We start from the raw sequence: 25,638 nt of genomic DNA, 5'->3' as shown, positions 1-25,638 counted from the left end.
TGTTCTGAGTTTGGGTGACAACGTGTGCTGGAATTCACACAGTGGGGTAGCCGAAAGGGCAGAGTCCTGTGGAGATGACAGAATTTCACACACACAGAGAAATAGCTCCGGAGATCTTCAGTGCTTTCCGTTGGAGATTTGAGCTAATTATTGCTTAGTGCACGTGTGTGTGTGTGTGTGTGTGTGTGTGTGTGTGTGTGTGTGTGTAAACAATGCAAGGCCTTAGAAAGAACCATTGGAATGCTAGAAGTGTTGCTTTGGTTGTGTGGCCAAAATAGCCCTAAACTAAAGGTTGTTCCCAACTCACCTAACAAAGCTTCAAAGCAAATCTCAAAGGAATAAAATTGTTTTCAAGTAACTTAGTGTCTCAGAAGAGAGTGGACATACATAAAGGAATACAAAACATATAGCACTCAAAATATATCAGTTACAATGTCTGGCATAAAATAAAAAAATCATGGCATATGCAAGGTGAAAAAAATAGCCCATAATAAGGAAAAACAGAAACAGTATCAATAGAAACATACCATCGATGACATAGATGATGGTAGTAGGTGAGAACACTACCCGATCCATTTTTTAATGTGCCCTGCATATGTATTTAGAAGATACAGAAAAGCACAACAAGGAGAGATGCCGATGATATAAAACAGCTCAAATAAAAATTGTATGTATTGAAAAAAAATTTTCAATATTGAAAATGACCTTGGATGGGATTAGTAGCATAGTGGATACTGCAGAAAAAGAATAGCAAAATCAAGACATAGCACCATAATCTATCCAAAGGTTAGGTGCTGTGACTTCCTTTTGGGGGAGTAGGTACCCAGTAGTGGGATTGCTGTCTCAATTGGTATGTTTAGTTCTTTGAAAAAGCTTTGTACTGTTTCCCGTTTTAGGCAGGAAGAAGGTGAATATATCCTTTGACCTGAACTGTGTCTTTTCCATGCTGTGAGTATGGGGTGGACAAAGGCTCAGAATGGGACTTGTATTTGTCCTGGTAGATAGAGCAAGAAGCATAGAGAAGAATGTTCCCAAAATATTCTGAGTTTCTTCATAGTGTATTTAGTGTATTTTTCCACTTTGGGAGATTTACGTAAAAACATACTAAAATCCGTATTTTCATTTTTCATTTCTTTTTCAGTCAAAAATATCTGAAATAATTTCTTAAGTCTTAAGGTGAATGAAGATCTTTGGACAGAGTTTTTGTATTTATTGGCATTCATAAATAGCTCTTGACAAAACTGTTTACATTCATATGTTTTCAAATAAAGAAAATATAAGATAAAAAAATAAAATAAAATAAAATAAAGGACAAGCGCAATGACTATAGTTAACATTTGTTTAATAGTTACTATACGTCACATATTGTTACAAGCATATCATATGATATTGTAGCATCTCCTGTAGGATATTGTGCTTCTTGCTTAACAACAACAACAACAAAACTCTCATTTGTCTGTAATTTCAACTAGATTAACTATACTGCTTAGGCACTGGGTACTAATTATATCACTGATTTTAACAATATTAATCATGTACCTAGCACGGAGCCTGCCTAATCTTATTTAATTTTCACCAGATGTGGATTAAAGCAACCAATACTAAATGTGTGTATTAGTCCACTTGTGTTGTCATAATTCTTCAATAAAACGTCATCAAAATCTCAGTAGCTTTCAATACAAAAGTCTGTAGGTCTCTTTTAAGTATGCTATAGCAGCATGCTCTAGACCTGAGTCTGGTTTCTGATCTGCTCCACATATTCTTTTAATTCAGGAAACAGCCTGCAGGAAAAGATCCCATCTGGGGTGTGATGTTTGAAAATTTCCATGATAAAATACAAAATGTAATTTTAAAAGAAGACAAATACTAGAGAATAGTGTCATAAAATCCCATGTATATGTCACCCAGCTTCAATAGTTATCAATACTTTGCCCTTCCAATTCACACATTTTAAGTATCACACTTTATCTGTTTTCCAGTAGGGAATTTTGACTTTGTATTAGATACCAAAACATTTTAAATTTTAGATTTTAAAATAGTTGATCCATATGATGTATGACTCCCTCAAAACCTTGAAACAATGCAGTCAATACTTACTAGTGACTAGTTGCATGACTTGAGAGCAGTGTGGTTTAATAACATGGTATCGATGTTCACAGGGTGAATTCAATTATGTGGCATACATTATCACCATATCTCTGACCATGTTATAACACATTTTTAAAAGGAAGAGCTTCATAATATAATTTGGCTCATTCTTTCAGATCTCTGTTTGCAGTTTTCATAGTTTTGTGACATGAAAGTAAATTTTACCTCAAGATGTACATTTTAGATCTGACTATCTTCTTGGCTTCTTTATCTCTTGGTGATTTTTTTAATAGATTTAAGGGGTACAACTAAAGTTTTGTTACATCGATGTATTACACGGTGGTGAAATCTGGGCTTTTATATTATGCCTCATCCTGATAATGTACCTTGACAGGGAGTTATGTGAAATATTTTATTATTTATCATAGCAGTTGTCTCCTCCTATAGTAGTTATTTGTCCTAATTGTATTTTGTCTTTTAGTAAATATATTATGTATTGGCCATGGAAAAATACTATAAATTATTTGCATGTGGTTCATGGGATCAAGAGAAAAGTCTAGCAGCAAAATACACTGTCAATTAAATAGAGTATGGGAAAGTTATTATTTTACTTTGAGATGGAACATATGTAGAATGCTTTTGGAAATCACAATGAAATAGATGGGTGTATGAAACTCATAATTATTGCTTAGATCTGCATATCAGTAGCTTTAGCCAATTTATTATGTACTTCACAGATGCTAAACTCCAAATATTCACTCATTAATCTGCATAGGTATCCTTTGAAATCTGTATTCTTATCATACCCATTATACAGAAAAGCAAACTCAGGTACCACCAAGTAAAGTAGTTAATCTCAGGCCTTAGAGATTATAGGTGCCACAGCCAGGATATAAGCCTATCCATTCTGGTTCTGCAATTTATGGTCCTAACTATTATATTACATTAAAGTAGATAGGATGCCTGTGCAATAATGTAAATACTCAGGTCATGTTTTGAAAACCAGCATTTTGACAACTGCCTGTTGGAACCCACCTAGTCTCTAGTCTCATGTTTTAAATTTAAAAATAAAAATCTCTAAAAGGTTTATTCTACTTAAAGCTTTATTACCATGATATTTTAATTTTAAATATTAATTTTAAAGTGCTGAATATGAAATATGGAATAGACTGTATACATGTATTAAAATATGGGTACTTATTTTAAAATATAAATGTATACAGCCATAGTATAATTTTATATAGAGGTAACAATCTACTAATGTAGATAACATTTTATACCTAAGGGGTCTGTGACAGAATGCTAGAAATATTTCTTTTCTCCTTTCTTTCATCAACACTTTCTCATTTGGTCATTTACTAAAAACACTTTCACTTCAACCTTAATATATTTCTGTAATCCACTCACTCTTTTCCATTTTCACTACCATCACCTTTCCCAGCATGTCATCAGTGTAATAACGTATTTCCAGTTTTTCTCCCTCCCCCACCATCTTAGTCTGTTCACGCTTCTGTAACAAAATACCACAAAGTGGCTTATAAACAACAGAAATTTATTTCTCACAGTTCTAGAGACTGGGAAGTCCAAAATCAAGATGCTAGCAGGATGGATTTGGGGTGTGCTGAGGGCTCACTTTGTCAAAGATGCTGTTTTCTTCTTGTGTTCTTATATGGTGGAAGGGGCTAGCCAGCTTTCTGTGGGCTCTTTTATTGGGCACTAATTCTGATAACAAGGGCTTTACCCTCATGATCTAATCAACTCCCAAAGGCCCAACCTCCAAAAATACCATCACAGTGGGGCTTAGGATTTCAACATATGAACTTTGAGGGGCCCCAAACATTCAGACCATAGCACCCTCTCTAATTTACTTTTTTTATGCAGTGTGAGTAATCTTTTTAAATCGCAAGTGCATCTACCTTATTCCTCTGCCTAAAACCTATCCTGTCCTTTTCCAATTGTTCATAAAACACCCAATAACGTTCAACTGATATTTACCTTTTCACAGTGTTATTTACATATAAGTCACATAGCAAACAATTCACCCATTAAACTGTACAATTAAAAGCCTTTATTCCTAGAGTTGTGCAACGATAAACACAATCAATTTTGGATCATTTAATCACTTCTTTCGGTCATCACCCCCCAATCTCCTCACCACCACCTCCCATTCCCTTGCCTGCCCTAAGCAAATATTATTCTACTTTTTGTATCTACAGATTTGCCTATTCTGGAAATGTCAAGAAATTGAATTACTCAATATTTGTCCTTTGTTATCAGCTTTTTCCTCTTACTGTAACATTTTCATGGTTCATCCATGTTGAAGCATGTGTGAGTACTTCGTTTCATTTTTTTGCCAAATAATATTCCTTTGTACATATATACCACTTGTTTTTTTCAATCCATGCACCAGTAAATAGGCATTTCAGTTGTTTTCACTTTTTTGCATTATTAATAATGCTGTTATTAGCATTTATGAACAAGTTGTTTTGTGGACATATATCTTCATTTCTCATTGGAATGTAATTGCAACTCTCTGTTTAACATTTGGAGGAACTGTCAAACATTTTATCCAAAACATCTGCACCATTTTACATTCCCACTCACAGGGCGTGAGGGTGCCAATTTCTTCACATCCTGGCCAGCATGTGTTACAATCTGACTTCTTCATCATAGCCACTCCAGTGAATGCTAAGCCGTATCATGGTTTTGATTTAAATGTCCTTGATGGCTAATGAGTTTCAGCATCTTCTCATGATCTTATTGGTCTTTCTGTTGCTTTGGTACTCTTGTTTATTTCCCTCTTTCATATCTTACCCCTTCAACCTCATATTTAATTTGATAGTTCCAATGAGCCCCTTTAAACTCATTCAACACAGCATTTTTTTCCCTCTAGTTCAAGCCCACATAGTTCCCCTTTTTTTCTACTTTTCTTACTTTTTTCTTGGTGAGGGCTGACTTTGTAGGGGTACAACTCATGCAACTGCACAGATTCTGCACTCTTTAATGACCCCAAGTTTGGGCTAACATGCTGTGGTCATCATCATCTTGACATTTTAATAGTTTTTAAATAGAAACCCCCACATTAAATTTTGCAGTTGGCCCTTAAAATTACATAGCCAGTACAGTTCCTGACTTATCATTATGACTTGTCCTTCCATTTTGGCATAAATACCTACGAGAAACTCTTCCTCACCTTTGTCTACCAAATTAGGTTTCCTTTCTGAATGTCATCTATATCAGCATGCATTATAATTTGTCATTTTTTCCTCTGATCCTTATGACCTGAGAGACCAAGGGCTTTGCTTTCTTATCCATTTTTCTTTTTTTATATGTAAAAGTAAACGAGCTAATTTATTCCCATTAAAGCATCAAAAATAAATGTTTTGTGTCTAATTTTTGAAACCAAATATTGTATATGCCATCAAATGTTTAAAACATCTTATTGGCATGTTTTGGTGTTTGAAATCCTCATTTAAAATTGAATACCATTTTAAAAACAAAAATTACAAAAACCACTAATGAAATAAACACATTTAGTAGGTAAAAATGCCCACTTTTCAGTTTGAGTGAATGCATTTTTCTAGCCCCAGAACCCAGCAAAGTGTCTATTACATAGCTGCGGTACATACGTAGTTCAAACTCACAGTTGTTACTCAGGTGGTAAATCATATATCAAAAATAATCAAACATGAACTCCAGGGCTAGACAACCTGGGCATTCAGCTGCTAAAGCTTATAAGCTGTGGGACGTGGGCTAGTTATTGAATATTTCTGTGTCTCAATTTCCTCATCTTAAAATGGAGATACTAGCCTCAACCTCATGGTGATATCATGGAGATTAAACAGACTAGTAAAGGTAAAGCTTTTTGGATGTTGTCTAACAAGTATAATTTATCGTATGTATGTATTGCCTTTTATAATTATTACATTCAATTCCTATTTGTTGAATACATTTTTGATTTTATTATCAAAGAAAAGAGAAAGACAGGAAGATCTAATAAGGAAACTACCTAAGTGAAGAACTTTGATTGCATGTATTTATCTTTCTGACATCATTTACACTGCTAGGTGAAATGGTAATTATACAAGAGGTCAGCTCATGAAATTGAAATCAGAAGATTAGAAAGCTAGGAGCAAATCTAGAGGAAAGAACATTATTGCTAATAGTAAATAGAAGAAACTTACAGGGAGGGAAAACAGTATTTCTGTTTAAAATTCTTAGTATAACTGTAGAAACTGGTGGATTTGATATATTAAAACAATTTTGAGAAGGTAGTTTGGATAAATTAATTCTAATAACCTTTGGAGAGTGTTGGTTTTTCTGTCTACATATTTAGCGGTTATGCATTGTCTTTACCTCAAAGTATTTGAAGTTGAGTTTACTTACTCAATAAAGAAATAATGCCATTAGGAATGAGGCAAACAGAATACCTCAAGAAGGCATCCACAATGGGGTGCATATTCTTTTGTGTATCTGCATGGATCTTGGGTTCTGCCTATGGTCCTTATTTACCTGTCCATCATCAGGAGAACCACATGACCCCACTGTCTTCTGTGCATATTCTTGCTTCTCTCACATCTTTCTTATTTCCTCTTAGGGCATCTGCCTGGAATTCTTTCCTCAACACCATGCTTCTTTTACTATTTACAGATCACAATCCACACTGGTTTGTCAGGAAACATACCTACCCCATTCCTGCACTTACTCCTAGAAAGATATAGTTTGCCTACCTGGTGCTTTTCACATTTATTTGAATTGTACTGTAAAATTAGTATCTATCTTATTTGTTTAACTTTAATGCCACCAAGGGTAGAAACTATTACAGTTTGCTCAGCGCTGCATCCCAGTACCTGGCTGCTTATTGTAAAATGAATGCCACACACACACCACACACACACACACACACACACACACCACACACACACACACACACACACACACACACACTGACACAAAATAATTGTTGAATGGTTAAGTGACATGATCCATCAATCTCCCAAAAGGCCAAAGGATTTAATGACTCTAAAAATGTTCCATGACACAGTAGAAAGAATAGAAAGTTTTGGAATACTGGCCACCTCAAATGTGCTGTGAACTGTAATTGGATTCTAAATTTGGCAATAAATGTCTAGTCAGGTGAGGCCACAAAAAATAACCTATAAACAATGACACATTATGTAATTTCAATTGTTTGACAATTAAAATTGTCAACAAAAACTTTTAGTTGGAAATAAACTCAAGAAGTGGTTATCACATGGATATTTGATTAAGGGATTTTTGAAAGGACAATAAACTCTAAAAATAACCATATTCTAAAAATCTTGAAATACCATTTAAATAAGCAATTCTTAAACTGACCTTCTAGAAAGGCAAAGAACGTAACATCAAATCAAATTTCAGAGAGTGCATTTTTGTAAAGGATGGAATAATAATGTACAGTCAGACACCTTGTTTTCTAATCACCTGGAAATACTAGACAGACAGCAAAAATGCTCATTAACCTGTCTCAATCAAATATCAGATGTCTTAAATGAATCTTCAGTAGGTGTTGAATCAGAGCCAAGATATAAATGAATTTTCTTTCAGATATTTGTAATGCGTTTCTGTAGCACAAAGAAACATGTCCTTTAGAATGTCAGAAACGAAAATAAAAAATGACCTTGGAATTTTAGTGCAAGTATTTGACTCAAATGCACATTGTGCATCCATTACAGAGCCAGTGATGAATCTGAGAATGGCTTCTAACTTTCCTAGGAATCACACACTTGGGCAAAGTGTCTGTTTTTCCAGAATTTATGTTAATAATTTCTGGTATATTGATAATAACTTTTAAATGCGAACATTTTTACTAATAACATCTATCTACGCCAATAGTTTTTCGCAAGTCAAAACCAAATCATGAGAACATGTTTATTTTCAAGCGAAGATCATGTAACTTTAAAATTTACTTTTCAATACTGTGAAATAATTACACTTTCTTTATAAAAATGAATAATTTGCTTTGCATTATTAATAATGTATTTCGTTGTTATATCCCAATAAAGTTAATTAAGTACAAGTGTTTAACCCATAGTAAATAATAGCTGAAGGAGTACATTTTCTTTACTCAACTGCATGTAAATTTTGCTATAACATAATTTGCTTTCTAAAAATATTAGAATATACTGTTTCTGTCCTAGAAATTTAAGTGACTTTTACATGAAGTACCATAAATATTTTCTCACATTTGTTCAACTATACTATCACACTATGGGATGAAATCTGAAGTTCCAGCAAGACTTTAGTAAAAGCAACTTATTCTAAGAAAATTATGTAGTTCAAATAAGTCATAATTATTTATTTAGGCAATCGGGAACTATTTTTAATATAATATGAAATTTTGCCAGTAACTCAAAAGATAGAAAGTAGGATGTTGCCATGTAAACATAGAGAGAAAAAAAGGGGAAAAGTGTAAAACAGTTCTGTTAAGAGTGTTTATTCAAAGCACAGGATATTGTGGAGGGTACAAGTAATTCAAAATAATTGGAATTGATGGTATCCAAATTGTAAAGTGTGCTTGGACAGAAAGGTGATACCACATGAGAGATCTTTAAACATCAGGCTGAGTGACTGGGTTTTATTTGGAGTCATTGAAATGCTTTTTATCATTATAGAGCCAGGGTACAGGAAACCTTCATGAAGCTATGAGGATGTAAAAAGTGTGCTTTTTTAAAAAAAAACTTATTCTTAGCTATATAAGAAATACTTTCTACATCAGGAATGTTTTCTTTTTTCTTTTTGCCAGAGAAACATAGGAAGTAACATAATGTTATATGTTTGGTCACCATTTTGCACACAAGCATAAAATCTTTCTTTTTCCTGAATCAATGTAAACAGAGCCCGGACGGCCGTATCGAAGTCAAAGGGCAGCATGGAAGCTCATCACTGCATATTAAAGATGTGAAGTTGTCAGATTCAGGGAGATATGACTGTGAAGCTGCAAGTAGAATTGGAGGGCACCAAAAGAGCATGTACCTTGATATTGAATGTAAGTTACTTTCCTTTTGTATTTTCATTAAAATAACTTTGTGTGCTTTGAAACATATGATTTTTAGATAAAAACCAAAATATATATGTAGTCCACGTTTCAGTACTTAATGCATAGCTTTAGAGGAAATGTAGGAATCATTCAGTCAGTTATTGGAGACATCTAGTGGAAATTACGGGATATTTCACAGTGCTGTATATTTCATCATTTTGATATTGCTTTGCCTGAAAATGGTGACTTTCTTTTTTTGCAACATTGAACTCAAAACACAGTATCAACTGAAAAATATTAATTATCAGTAATTGGTCAATGTCACTTTAGATTTTTTATTTCTTTATAATATTTATGGTTGTGTCTCAGATATGTAGTGTTTACATTTCTTATTCAAATTGTTTTGTTAGGCTATTTTACATTTTCATAAACTATAAATGGTATTTTAAATGTAGTGAAATGTACTAATGTGATATCTTATCAAAATGGTGTTTATTTTCCGTCTGGAAGAAAGGACCATGACAAGGATAGTTTTAAAAATAAATTTAAAAATGTACATAACCATATGAGGTTTGGGAAATGGGAGGGCTAATGTAAGTCAAGCTTTCACAAAACCCCTCTGGTCACTGCATGGAATTTAAAAATAATTTGATATACATGCTATTTAAAAGGGAAGAAACTTAACATCGTTCTCCATAAATATTTATGAAGCATCAATATTGGAGAGTCTCTGATGCTTGAAAGGACATAGCTGTTCTTAGTGGAATGTATGAGATATTCTTATTGACAAAATATTTCTATTGGAGCATGTCTAGTACATTAATATTGATAGAATGCAATGGTAACTGTGAAACAAGATGCATTCTCTTATCGAGAATGCCTTCAGAAAGAATATTTTCTCAAGAATAGACATAAGTTATCCATATTATTTTACATTTTTATAGACTGTGCTTGTCAAGAAATTCATGGAAAGACCAATCAGAAACTTCTAAAAGAAAAAGGGATTATGAAAGGCAGTCAACAATAAAAGGCAACTTGATTCTGACACAAATTACTAACTTCATTTGCTGATATTAGGCAGCTTCTAAGAAAGCCACTTTATCTCCTTCACACTTTCTAAAAAACATAAAAACAGAAAGCATTGATAATATTGAGAACACACAAAGGAGGAAGTGATGCCAATAACTTATTTAACCTTTTTCCCCTAATAGTTTTTTCTACTTTTTTCCATTGTTATGGTATGTTTCTTTTTCAGACCAATAACACCATTAGCAAGTTATAAATACTTTACACTTTTGCAGTACATTTGTTATATTTTTAATTAAAATTTGTATATTTAAACCAAAATTTACTTTATGATTTTTTTATTTTTCTAAATGTGAATCTAAATGAAGAAAAAAAAACTTAAGCATGCCAAGATATGATTTATATGAGACCTCCTGGCCTCTTCCACTGTCCTACAAAAGTGCTAGGCTGCTAGGCAACATATTATCTTAATGAAACTATATTTAGGACTTTTATTCTTTGAATTTTGTTAATATTTTAAAACATTTGATATAGGATTGGTACTAAATCTCCGCTGCAGGTCCTCAGAAAAGTGGAGTTTATGAGAAATGAGCACTGTTGGTATTTCCAAAGCACAGTAAGGCAGAGTGGCTCATACAAGATACGCTAGTATTAGAATAATAGGCCTAGCTAATATGCTAATTCATAGTGTGTTATGTGTCCCTAGGTCCTCAATTTCCTTAGTTGTAAAATAAGAGGGTTTAAAGAAGAGACTCTTGGGACCTATTTGTACTCAAGCATTTAAAGATACTTTTATTCAAGCATATCCACATTCTCCAAAGACGCCCTGGGATTTCTGAATTATTGTCCATGCATGACAGCATAGGTATTTATGTGAAACAAATGAAAACCTAAACTAAGATTAGAATTCATATATGTTTGTGTTGTAAAACCTCATTGAAAATAGTCTTAAAAACCATACTAGGTCCACCTTAAGTTTCAAGTTTTGTGCTGAGTAATAATGGACACAAAGATGAATAAAACACAGCTCCTCCTTTGTTAGAAGTCTACCATCAACCGGAGTTTAAATTAAACCGCAGCATGTATTCAGATTTCAAAGTGAGAATGAGGAAAATATCAAGATAATGTAAAATGCTGATACATAATTACATGAGATTTTTAGTTATTAGTTTTAGCTAGGTAGAAAATAATGGGATAAACAAACAACTGTATTTTGCAATTTGAATTATTTGCTCTTGTAATCTATTAATACCATGAATTAATAACTTTAATACAAAAAAAGTATATTGGATACTTTATTTTTCAAGGACTGATTTCTAACAAAGTACAAGTTGCTTTTGATCACATTGCATTCCTTCTTTATAGGTTTAAATATTGGTTTATGTTTCTGCTTAATTATTCTGAGGTAAATGTGTAGACTTAAGCTCACCAGAAAATTATGTGGTTTAATTTATCTTATTTAAACAAGGATGAAAGGTCTTGTTTTCTAAAAGGATGTTTTGAGAATTATTTGAGTATCCCCCAGGATTATTATTGCCACCATCTTGATTAGAGGGTAGCTAGATTAATATACTTTGAAAAAAATTTTCTTACTATTAAACTATCATGTAAATATAACTACTTTTTGTTTTCCATAAGCATTGATTATTTTTCTGCAAATATTGTTGAATATGAGTTGAATGGCTCTTATAACACGTGATCATTTTTCCTTTTTTTCCAAAATGAAACACTCAAATTTATTCTACTTTAGTGGGGATAATTAGAAAAATAAATATCATTTCTTGTTAAGACATTATTCAAATATATTTAAGTACAATAAAAGCCCATATATAAGGTAAAATATGAGTTTTGACCTATGTATACACCACTAAATCTATAATAATCATCAAGATAAACATTTACATCACCTTCAAGAATTTTCTCAAGTCACTTTAAAATCTATCCCTCCTTTTTACAACTATCCCTGGGCATCCATTTATCTACTTTTGATCACTACAATTTAGTTTACATTTACATGTAAGAATGTATATACATGGAATCTTGCAGTATTATTTTTAATTTACTTTATTATCTTTGAAATATACTTATTTTCCTTTATTTGGGTATTGTTGACAAATAAAAATTGTGTATATTTAAGGTGTACAAATATGATGCTTTTAAAAATATATCATTAGTATTATTTTTGATTGGCAAACAATAATTGTATACATTTATGGTGTACAATGTGATTTTTGTTATATGTATGTAGTGTTAAATGATTCAGTTAAGCTCATTAACGTATCCATTACCTCACCTACCTATCATTTTTATGGTGAGACATTTAAAATGTACTCTTAGTTACTTTGAAAAGCACATTATTGACTGTAGTGATCCAGCCGTGCAATAACTCTCAAAACCTATTTCTCCTGTCTATCTGCCTGTCTACCCTTTGATCAATAACTCCCCATTTCCTTCCTCCCCATGCACCCACCCCAGCCTCTGCTGACATCATTTTACTCTGTTTACTCTGTTTCTGTGAGTTAAACTTTATAAGCTTCCACAGTTAAGGAAGATTATGAGGTAGTTGTCTTTCTGTGTTTGGCTTATTTAACTGAACACGAATGTCCTCTAGATTCATCCATGTTGTGCAAATGATAAGATTTATCATTTTTTAAATGCTCAATAGTATTCCACTGTGTATCTATACCACATTTCCTTTATCCTTTCATTCATTGATGGACCTTTAGGTTGATTCCATATCTAGGCTGTTGTGAATAATACTGTCATGACCATGGGACTGCGGATACCTCTACCAGGTACAGATTTTTTTTTCCTTTGGGTATAAACCCAGACAAAGGATTCCTGAATTATAAGGTGGCTCTCATTTTTTTGGGGGGAGGAACTTTTATACCATTTTCTATGATGGCCATGCTAATTTAGATTCCCAACAACAGTGTTCCTTTTTATCTACTTCCTCTTCAATACTTGTTATTGTTCATCTCTTTGAATAAAGCCATTCTAATAAAGTGATTTCTCACTGTGGTTTTAATTTGCATTCCCCTAATGATTAGTGATGCTGAGCACTTTTTTATGTACTTGTTGGCCATTTGTATGTCTTCTTTTGAGAAATACCAATTAAAGATAATTTGCCCATTTTAAAATCAAGTTTTCTTGATATTGATTTGTTTGAGTTATTTGTGTATTTCAGATATTAACCCTCTATCAGATGTGTGGTTTGCAAATATTTTCTCACATTATTTGAATTGTCTCTGCTGAGCTTTCACAGCTGGCATACATTCGCATGTATATGTGTGCATCAATAATTTCTACTACTTGTTCCTGTTATTACATCCTACAGATATAACAGAGTTTGTTTATCTAGTACCTATTGATGAACATTTTGTGTGTTTTTAGTTATTGATTGCTATGACAAAAAACTTCTGCGAAGATTTGTGAAGATTGTGTGGATATATAAGTACTATTCTCCGGAATAAACATTTTTGTTTGATTTCTTAAGGTCGATTTTTCAAAAGCAAGCAATTATAATTTTGCTGTAGTCTAGTTTATTAAATTTATCAAACTGGACTTTTACATGTTATACTGTTAGTGTTTTTTCTAAAAAATTATTACCTAATTTAAGGCCATCACAATTTATGTCTAAGCTTTCTTTTTAAAGTTTTGTAGATTTTGGTTTTACCTTAGGGCTGTTATTAATTTTGAGTTCATTTTTGTGGAGTAGGTGTTCATTATTTTTCCATGTTTATTTCTAGTTGATCGAGCACTAGTTAATAGAAAGGACTTTTCTTTTTCCAGCTAAGAGTTTGACAAAATTGTTGATCTTTTCAGAGTATTAGCTTTCCATTTTGTTAGTTCATATTTTCTGTAATCTGTCTGTTTTCCGGTTTGATGATTCTGGCTTTATCTTCATTATTTCCTTTCTTCTATGTATTTTGAATTCACCATGCACTTTGTTATAGATTTTTTAGGTGGAATCTTAGTATATGTATTTTAGATAATTCTTATTTTCTAATAGAATCACATAACTCCAGATTTTCACTAAGCAGTGCTTTAACTGAACCCCCCAATATTGTAGTATGTTGTATTTTTGTTGTGATTCAGCTAAAATATAATTTTCCATTTGATTTCATCTTTGGCTCATAGTTATGTATAAGAATCTGTTTAACTTTCAGATATTTGGATTTTTCCTTGATATTTTGCTGTTATTGATTTCTAATTTAGTTCAGTCATGCTCAGAAAACCCTGTATTTTTTATTTTTATATGTATAAAGATCTTACTTATATCCAACCATATTAACTATTTTGGTGAATAGACAATTGTACTTGAAAAGCACATATATTCTGTAGTTGTTGTTGTGTTTTAATGTCAGTTATATCAAGGTAAATTATGATATTTGTACTAGTCAGGATTGCTTAGAGGGACAGAATAGGATATATATATATATATATGAGGATATATATATGAGGATATATATATGAGTATATATATGAGTATATATATATACTCATGGATATATATATCCATATACATATATATGAGTTTATTAAAGAGTATTAACTCACTCCATCACAAGGTGCCACAATAAGCCATCTGCAGGCTGAGGACCAAGAAAGCCAGTCCGAGTCCCATAGCTGAAGAACTTGTCCGATGTTTGAGGACAGGAGGCATCCAGTGTGGAAGAAAGATGTAGGCTGGGCGGCTAGGCCAGTATAGTCTTTTCACGTTTTTCTGCCTGTTTTATATTCTGACCATGTTGGCAGCTGATTAGATGGTGCCCACCCAGATTAAGGGTGGGTCTGCCTTTTCCAGTCCACTGACTCAAATGTTCATCTCCTTTGGCAACACCCTGGCAGACACACCCAAGAGCAATACTTTGCATCCTTCAGTCCAATCAAGTGGACACTCAGTATTAACCATCACAGTATTGTTTAAAACTTGTGTCCTTACTGAATTTTTATTATAGCTGTTTGATCGCATTAAGAGATATTAAAATCTTCTATCATGACTGTGAACTATTTTTTCTCTCTTTTCTTTGCATTATGTATTTTGAGGCTTACAATGAGACACATACACATTTATACTTTGTGTGTTGTGTTACTTTCCTGTTGCTGCTGTAATCAATTACAAAAGACTTAGTTGTATAATAAAACAAATTTATTGTCTTAACCGTTTTGGAAGTCAGAGGTCTGAAATGATTCTCACTGGGCTAAAATCAAGTGTGGGTCGGGCTGTGTTCCCTTGTGGAAGCTCCAGAAGGATTCTGTTATCTTGTTTTTTTTCAGCTTCTCCGAGGCTGCCCACATTCCTGGGCTCATGGATTCCTTCCATTCTCAGAGCCTGCAGTGGCAGATCTAGTCTTTCTCACACCATGTCACTCTGACTCTGTTTTCTTCTTCACAAGTCCATCTCTGACTCAAACTTCCCTTGCAATTAATTGCATCCATTTGGATAATTCAAGATAACCTTCTCATGTCAACATCTTTACCTTAGTCACAGCTGGTAACGTGTTTGCAGTTTCTGAAGGTAAAGGCGTCAGTATCTTTGGGAGTTCATTTTTCTCCCTCCTGTTTGTCTTTATGAATTTCCCCTTTATCAGAATAAAATACCTCTCTTTTTCTCTGCTGATCTCTCACTTGACATATCTTAACTAATAATCAAATATCTACACTAGCCCTCTTATGCTTTTTGTTTTTATAACATTTTCCATTCATTTACTTTTAACCTATCTACATTTTTATGTGAAATTAAAAAGTGTCTTCTTAGGCAGCATATGATAGAATATTGCTTTCTCATTGACTGTAAATCTACCTTGTAATTGGAGTGTTTAACAAGCAGTCAGTAGTTAACAGGGTCAGGGAATAAATATTTTATTTTTTCTGGGCTAAATACAGTCTCTGCCATATTTTTTTTCTCTCTTGTAAACCATGAATAATGTAAAGACCATCTTCATCTCTAAGCCACATATAAAAGAAGCCCTTGGGCAAGACTTTGCCATGGGCTATAATTTGTCATCCACTGGTTTAGGCTATTACGTTTAATGCCATTGTTGATACTATTTCATTTAGGCCTACAATTTTTAGCTATCTTCTGTTTTTTCTTCCCATGTTTTTTCACATTCTATGCCCATTTTTCTGCCTTCTATTGAGTTATTCGAAGTTTTAGTATTTTATTTTAATTTATATATTGGCAATGTTTTTGGTTTTTGTTTTGTTTCATTTTGTTTTGTTTTAAGCGATTCTATAGGAATTTTAAAATACAAACCTACATTTTCAGAGTCTCCTTGAAATAGACTTGAGTTCATATTTTGACACTTTACATAAAATGTGAAACATTGCAACCATTTAGATTCTTTACACACACCTTATCTAATTATCTTTTTGACATCATGCATTACATCTAAAATCATTAAAAATCCCATCAGGAATTATGATAATTTTTCTTTTAAGTAGTTACAAATATTTTAAAGAACTAAAAAGAAAAAATATTTTATATGTATTCATCTATATGTGGTTTCTTTATTCTTCCTTCATTTTTGAAGATCCCAATTTTTTTTCATCTGAAGAAGTTTCTTCTCCATTTCTTGTAGAGCAGATTTTCCGGAGATAAATTCCATTAATTTATCTTTCATCAGATGTCCACTACACCTCTTCCTTCCTATATCTGAAGGATTGTTTTTCTTTGCTCTTGAGAATTCTACGTTGACATTTCTTTAAGCATGGGGTTTCACTATCTTCTAGTCTCCTCTGTTTTCAAAGAGCAAGCCATATAAATTGACCCATTGTTCCCTCATATGCCATATATCCTTTTATCTAACTGCTTTAAAGCTATTTTCTTTACCTTTGTTATTTATCGATTTGATTAGGATAACTCTAAGTGTTGTTTTCTTTGAATTTTCTTATTTGGAGTGTACTGAGCTTCTGGAATGTGGGGATTTATATTTGTCAATATGCTTGAGCCACTATTTCTTTCTGGCCACTATTTCTGCAACTTTTTTTTTGGTGTGTAATCTCTTATTCATCTCTGGAACTTTACTTACACATATGTTATACCCTTTGAAATTGTTTCACAGGCTCATGATATACTTTTCAGTTTTATCTATCTCATTTCTCACTGCCCTTCCAGTTAGGTAATGTTCTCTTGTTTCCTCTTCAAATTAACTGACTCTTTACCCCATCATCTCATTTCTGCTGTTGAGCCAATAGTGAAGTTTTTTGTTTTATTTCAGGTATTTTATTTATTTATTTATTTATTTATTTTTGAGATGGAGTCTTGCTGTGTCACCCAGGCTATAGTGCAATGGTGTGATCTCCGCTCACCGCAACCTTCACCTCCTGGGTTCAAGCAATTCTCCTGCCCCAACCTTCCAAGTAGCTGGGATTACAGGTGCGTGCCACCACGCCCAGCTAATTTTGTTTTGTTTTGTTTTTTGTATTTTTAGTAGAGACGGGGTTTCACCATGTTGGCCAGGCTGGTCTCAAACTTCTGACCTCATGATCTGTCTGTCTCAGCCTCCCAAAGAGCTAGGATTACAGGTGGAAGCCACTGCAACTGGCCCAGATATGATTTTTTTTTTTTTAAGTTCTAAGATTTCAATTTGCTCTATTTTATTCTTTCTGTCTTTTTACTGAGAAGTCCTATAGTTTTATCCATTTCATTTTATCTATTTTAGAATATGTAAATTTTCCTCATCTCATAAATGATAAGCAAAGCTGCTCTAAAATAGTTGCTCTAAAATCTACTATCTGATAAATTCAACGTCTAGGTCATTTTAGCATTTGCATATGTTCATTGTATTGTTCTTTTACAACTGACCTCACTGTCCTGGTTGTCAAAAAATATTGAATTCTGTCCTGGATATTGTAAATATTATGTTGTGCATTCTCTATATCTTTAGATAAATATCTGGGGATTTTATTTTTCAAGGAGTTAATCACCTCTAAGTTCTGTGTTCCATCCCGTCAGCAGTGACTCAAACCTCAAGTGATTTCTCAAAGCTTTTGCTATGCTGGTTTGTGCATGCAGAGCTAGGGCATAGGCTGAAATTTCTGTGGGTTTATACACAGAATTTTGACATACCCTTCTCTGACTCCTATCTGAGATTACCCTCACACTCTCCAACATTATGTATGCTTTTTTCCAAGATACCTCTGTCCTTCTGGACAAGTTTTAATTACCACAATCACTTTGAACCTTCTCAACTAGGGCCTGTCCTCCGGGAAAAGCCTTGAGAGAAAAACAAAGAAAACAAAATGGAAACTAGTTTTCATTTCCCATCACAATCTTCCTGATTTTTTCTTTCCTCTTAAGAACCCTTGGATAGTTGTGTTTTAAATTTATTTCATATTATTTTCAGAGTTCTAAATTCTTATTAGTAGTGAAGATGTACTATCTTGGGTTTCAACTGCCATTATATAATGAAAAATCTTTATATATTCTACTTCTAATACAACTTTAAAGCATGAATATATTTGGTATGTCTAGTGTCTGGAACCAATAACCTATGTGTTTTAGTTTCACTTTTCAGCAGTATTTTTATTATTTTTCTTTTTTAAAATTTATTGTTCAAATTGGTTTGAGTATTTTACATCATATATTCTCAAAAACATAATTTTTGTAATGTAAGATTGTTTAAACTACAAAATTTAAAAAAGTGTTTAAGTATCTTTTCTTTCTGTCAGTGTATCAGTCCTTTGGACAGTCAATTTTGTTTAATATTTTCTTTATTAGCCTGGTGTTTGTTGACATGTTTACATATAGACAAAAACTATTTTCATGAAAACTGTAGTAAGTTTACTGGTAGATATATAAGTATTTTAAATTTTAATTTGAAAGATATTATAACTTTAGCTGAATTTAGAGTTATATGTTTAAAGTCTTAAATAGTATCCTTTAACTATAAAATCTTATTTCTACTCATATAGAATGAATTTCACATAAAGCAAAAGAAAATCTTTAAGATCACTAAACAAATTCTCAAATTTTGTCATGAATTCTATTTACATATTTTATTTTATTTTTTATTTCTATTGAAAGGTTTTTTTTCTTATGGATCTAACCTATGCTTGATGCATACCATATTTAGACTGTCTGGTGATTAACGTCTTACATGTTTGTTATAAATTACTTGTGCATCTCTAGCAGTCTAGTTTCCTTTTTGATTAATCTAGATTCTTATAGTATTTCTTTACTTACATTCATGAAAATTTATTATTTGTCACAATTAAAGTTACTCATGAATTCCAGGAAAATACCAAATATATTGGAAATCTACCTCACTTTCCCAACTTTTGCTACATTTAAGAATAAATTTTTAACTTTAGCATGATACTGATATGCTCATATATTTGCCTAACCTCTTCACTATTGTAGATACAAGATTATTACCTTCTAAGTGACTTATAATTGAAGACCAAATCACATAAGTAATGTTTAAAGTAGATGAATATGATGATAGAAAATTCACTTATGGTAAATTATATAAATATGCTAGTGAAAGATTGATAAATACTTAAGTAGAAAGTAATATAATTCTTAATATTAATTTCATTAGTTGCTACAGTTCAGGTTTTCTTTTTTGTAATAGAAATACAGAAAATATCACGAGATATATGTCTACATTTAGTGGGGTATTCGGTTAAATAACCATTTGGAATATGTAACCATGATTGTAATTTAAAATTTAGCCTGTCCTCTCTTTTAGTTACACTCCTTGTAAGCCTGTATGATTGTATTATGAAAGTTGAAACTCGTTTTTTTTTTACATTTATGCCACCACTATTTATTAAATCTCACAATCATTTAATCATCACCCTCTCATCCCTTTCCATCTCCACTGCAGTGGCTTTGATTCTTAGAACATGGCTGCTCTCCCGCTTCCCAGCTTTGTACCTTCTGAATCTACTCCCCACTTTACCGTGAAGGGATTTTCCTCAACAAGAACCCCATGATGTACATCTTCTGTCTAACTTTAACCCCTTGAATTGTTTAAACTGTATTTAGTGAGAACACATGGACACAGGAAGGGGAACATCACACTCCGGGGACCGTTGTGGGGTGGAGGGAGGGGGGAGGGACAGCATTAGGAGATATACCTAATGCTAAATGACGAGTTAGTGGGTGCAGCACACCAACATGGCACATGGATACATATGTAACAAACCTGCACATTGTGCACATGTACCCTAAAACTTAAAGTATAATAATAATAATAATAATAATAAAATCTTAATTCTCTTTATGTGAAGATTATGACACATTTTTAGTTGTATATTGCAATCAAATGCCTATGATATATGCGGAAGTTGTCTAATAAGTATGTTTTTTGGCAGTTGAAGCCTGGTTTGTTATTAGATATTTTATTTAGCAACAAATTCATAATAGTGATAAAACTCTTAGTACCTTATGTGAAAGGCCACAAAAAGCTATTGTTATAAATAAATATTTACCTATTAATAAAGCTCAGAATACTTTTGTTATGCATCATTGCCATCAAAGTTTTACGGAGACAAAAAATTACAAAGACATTACACAATGTTAAACACACACACACACACATACACGCACACACAATTACCAGAACAGTCTTTTTTTTTTTTTTTTTTTTTTTTTGAGACGGAGTCTCGCTGTCACCCAGGCTGGAGTGCAGTGGCGCGATCTCGGCTCACTGCAAGCTCTGCCTCCCGGGTTCACGCCATTCTCCTGCCTCAGCCTCTCCGAGTAGCTGGGACTACAGGCACCCACCACCACGCCCGGCTAATTTTTGTATTTTTAGTAGAGACGGGGTTTCACCGTGTTAGCCAGGATGGTCTCGATCTCCTGACCTCGTGATCTGCCCGCCTCAGCCTCCCAAAGTGCTGGGATTACAGGCGTGAGCCACCGCGCCCGGCCCAGAACAGTCTTATACCACCTGAACCAAGCACCTACAGGGTAATATTGCTAAGAGTGAGTAGAGAAGAGTCAAACCATTTATAATTTGATAGAAGCCGCATTTACTGTAATAGCACTAAACTTAAGGTGTTAGAAGATTAAGCTTCTTTTTGCTGAAAACCTCTTTTGTGTTTCAGCTTAAGTAGATTTCTTGGCATTCTGCCAGTACATTTTCAACATTTCAGAGGCGTTACTTTACTAAGAAGCAGGAATTAAACTAAACTTCCAATTTCTAAAACAAAGGAGATAACAGGCATGTGATATACAGCTTAATACAGTAAGCACCGGTTACATAGTATGTTTGATTACAATTAGAATATTATTAAGTTTTGTGACTAGGTAATCATTACATAGTAACTATTAATTAGACTTAATTATTTTATGTATAAATTTAACAGTTACATACTAACAATGCATACTAAGAAATATTAGAAATTTTCATTTACATTTTTTTTTCTATTTGAGCTTGCTGCCTTTAATTCTCCTTAGACATAATGGTGATTTGTAAATGCATTTTCTCCTGTAGCATAAAAGAAAGAGTTAGCAGTATCAGATACATTCTAAGGTTATGGTTACATTAAGTAATCCCATAACACAGAATCATGTTGCTTATTTACATGCTGTCCATATAATTAATAGATGTGTGCTTTATTGAGTAATTCTTATCTCGAATTCTCTCAATATAACAGTGAATATACATTCTCTCTATATAAAGTGATTTTACTAGCATGATTGGTTAGATGTATAGGATGAGGTAAATAAGATGTGAACATGATTTAAACATTTAAAGTAACTTATTTCAGTAAACACTTAGATATTAGAAAAATTCCTTGGTCGTAGCAGACATACATTTTATGTCTGTGATTAAAATCTTGTCTTACGACCCTGACTTTTACACTCACCATAGTACATTTAAGCCAATGAAACTTTAAAGAAGATGGCTCATTTGCAGACATAAATTGGTTCTACTGCCTGCAACTATTTAGGTTTTATGTCCAGTATGGTAATTTCAAGGACAGCAACTGAGAAAAATGGAAAGCATGTCTCTTCATCCAGAAGATAAAAAGAACAGACCGTTAAAAAAGAAAGGTGAAAAGTCTTTTATTGTTAAGCTGTAAATTTTTAACCCAAACTTTATGTGAACCCCCTGGGAAAATGTGAAATACCACATTCTTCATGTGTATAGATACTGTCATTGTCCTCATTTTATAACATTATTGTCTCTCTGACAGGTGTTATTTGATTCAGATCAGATCTTGTTAAAATGTATTTCAGAGATAATGGTAAGAAAATTTTTAAGGAACTTTAGGAAACATTCAGTCCTTGAGATGATAAGCCTTAGAAGTAAACAAACAGCAAACAAATAAATAAAAACATATTTTGTAACTGAATTTATCACTGCCTGTTGGCGTCTGTTTAACAGCCAGAAATACTGAAGTCTACTTGAACCTTACCCTTGCTTTCTGTCCTTTCTCTGGAATGAATACCTTGCCCTGGGAATCCCAGTTCTCACTGGGACAATGAATATCTTAGTTCAAGTTGCTATAATAAAATAGCATAGATAGGGTGGGTTAAAAAACAAACATTTATTTCTCTAAATCTAGGGGCTGGAAGTTGGAGATTAGGATGCTAGCATGGTTGGGTGACTGGTAAGGGGCCTCTTTTTGGTTATGTGCTGGCATGGCTTTTACTTGGTGCGCACGCGCACACACACACAAATCTGGTGTCCCTTTCTCTTTTTATAAAGGCAGTAATCCCATCACAGGTGTTTCACCCGCATAACGTCACTTCAACCTAATTGCTTCCCAAAGGCCCTACTTCCAAATACCATTACTTTGAGGGTTAGGAATTTAACATAGGAATTTAGGGAGGACACAAGCATTCAGTGAGCTTTCTGGGTTTAACAGAGAAGACACCTCACGGATAGGACAAGTACAGAATTTCCACAATGTGAGGGGACAGCAATTCATCTGCCACAAGGTCTTAGTGTATCTTTCAGGATATTCAAGACAAAAAAAAAATCAGTGAAGTCTGTAAAGGCTCAGTATGATGTGATTTCAGCCTCACACTGTTCATATGGATCTAATCCTAAAATATTGGTTAATTCATTTGAATTACCAAGTTTCAATTTCCTATTTGGTAAAGTGAAAGAGACATATCTATGAATTAAGGCATACTGAGGTTAGGGTTGTAATTAAATTTTTTCAACAATATGAATCAGCCATATAGTACACACCAAGCCCTTTTCTAGGATTTTAGTATATAGAATTGAATAAAGCAAACAAACACCCCTTCTTTCATGGACATTGGCAAGAGAAACCAATGATTTTAAAAAAATAAAGTAGAAAGATACATAATGTGGGAAACAGTGAGAAAGTCTAAGGAAGAAAAAAGTAAAACAGTGCAGTGAGACACATCCGTCAGCTTGCCATAATAAACACCCAAAGACACAGTGTCATGTTAATTATCACGTTGGAAACTGCTGATCAAAGCTAGGTTAGAATAAGGAGCTTGGCTTCAAACAGCAGTGCTTGACTCATTGATATGGATCCAGTAACACATATAACCAGGCTGAAGAGGCAGTAAGTACAGAGAGGATATCATCTTATGGTGATGGCAGAAGCACAGGAAAACAAGCCCAACAACAAAGACGTATTTAAAGTGTTTGTTCACATCACATCCAAAAATGTCATGTGGCTAAGCCAAACATCAGTTCGTCAGGGTAATACACTAGCCTTCTGTTTGGAGGTCTTTTGGAGTGAAATTTTGCTGAACAGTTTAATCCATATTAGACGTCTATGCTTGTGGGTGAAATTTTAGATAGACAAAGAAAATATGGTAAGAGAGGGACCTGCTGCAGATGTAGGAAAAGTACATTCCAGGCAGAGGGAACAAGGCCAGATTATTCAAGCAAGAGCAGTTCTAGGAAATTCAAGAGGCAGCGCAGAGGCTAATGTTGCTGAAGCTGAATGAGCAGGGGTCAGAGAGGAGGGGAAGATGAGGCCGTGAAGTTAACAGGTTGCCAGATGTTATAGAGATGTGCTGTCCAGTCTGGCAGCCACTTGTTACATGTGACTAAGGAGCACTGGAAACGCTGCCGGTACAACTGAGCAACTGAAATTTTGATTTTGTTTTACTTTAATTAACTTAAATTTAAAATGTGATGCTCGATTTAGTTATTGGAAAACTTTTAAGTAATTTTGGAACAAATTGGATATGTGAATCTATGTATTCAGTTGTACATTATATAAAATCTAAATGTAGAAGAGGCTTTCCCAATACAAATCTAGTGGTTTATTTGAGATATGCTGTAAGTGTAAAGTACACAACAGGTTTTGAACTCTTAGAACAAAAAATAAAGGATATAAAATATCTCACTAACTATATCTCACTAATTTTGTTACTTATTTTTAATTTATATGGATATGTATTAGTTGTATGTATTTAAGGAGTCCATGTTACATTCTAATGCAAGCAAAAGTGTGTAATCCTCAAATCTGGGTGACTGGGATATCCATCACTTCAAACAGTTATCATTTCTTTGTGTTGAGAACTATATGAGTCTGTTCTCACGCTGCTAATAAAGGCATACCCTAGACTGATCATTTATAAAAGAAAAAGATGTAATCAACTTACAGTTCCATATGGGTGGGGGGAAGCCTCACAATCATTGCTGAAGGCAAATGAGGAGCAAAGTCATGTCTTACATGGTGGCAGGCAAGAGAGTGTGTGCACGGGAACTTCCCTTAAAAAAAGCATCAGATGTTATGAGACTTACTCAATATCACAAGAACAGCACTGGAAAGACCCACTCGCATGATTCAGTTACCTCCCACCAGTCCCCTTCCATGACACGTGGGAATTATGGTAGCTACAATTCAAAATGAGATTTGGGTAGGGACACAGCCAAACCATATTGGGAACATTCTAAGTCTTATAGCTATTTTGATATATACAACAAGTAATTGTTAACTATAGTTGCCCTCTTGTGCTACCAAACACTACGTCTTATTCCTCCTATCTAACTAATTTTGTACCCATTAACCAATCTCTCTTCATTCTTCCCTGCCCAATATCCTTTCAAGCTTCTGGTAACCACCATTCTATTCATCCTCCATGAGATCAATTTTTTCAGCTCCCACATATAAGTAAGAACATTGTCTTTTAGTGCCTGACTTATTTCACTCAGTGTCCTCCGGTTTCGTCTATATTGCTGCAAATGATAAGATTTCATTCTCTTTTATGGCTGAATAACATTCCATTGTGTACGTGTCTCACATTTTCTTTTTCCATTCATGCATTGGTGAACACTTAGGTTGATTCCATATTTTGGCTATTATTATTATTATGAGGCTGAGTCTCACTCTGTTGCCAGGCTATAGTGCAGTGGCACGATCTTGGCTCACTGCAGCCTCCACCTCTCCAGTTCAAGCTATTCTCCTGCCTCAGCCTCCCGAGTAGCTGGGACTACAGTCACATGCCACCATGCCCAGCTAATTTTTGTATTTTTAGTAGAGACAGGCTTTGACCATGTTGGCCAGGATGGTCTCTATCTCTTGACCTCATGATCCACCCGCCTTGG

At 33.6% G+C, this 25,638-nt stretch overlaps 1 protein-coding gene across 5 annotated transcripts in view; it reads left to right on the top strand.

Moving 5' to 3' along the window:
- The window catches only part of NCAM2 (neural cell adhesion molecule 2), a 574,592-nt gene that overhangs the window by 400,222 nt on the left and 148,732 nt on the right, over positions 1 to 25,638 (top strand). For all 5 annotated transcript variants that reach the window (XM_032175135.2, XM_032175137.2, XM_032175139.2 and 2 more), the window contains one exon: positions 8,965 to 9,115. In XM_032175135.2, coding sequence (XP_032031026.1) covers positions 8,965 to 9,115 — 151 coding nt within the window. The remainder of the gene's footprint in view (positions 1 to 8,964; positions 9,116 to 25,638) is intronic.

Source organism: Hylobates moloch, unplaced genomic scaffold (genome assembly GCF_009828535.3).
Source record: "Hylobates moloch isolate HMO894 unplaced genomic scaffold, HMol_V3 SCAFFOLD_14, whole genome shotgun sequence".
Classification (NCBI taxonomy): domain Eukaryota; kingdom Metazoa; phylum Chordata; class Mammalia; order Primates; family Hylobatidae; genus Hylobates; species Hylobates moloch.
The sequence above is the reverse complement of the archived record's forward strand: the minus strand, read 5'-3'. Positions and strand labels throughout refer to the sequence as shown.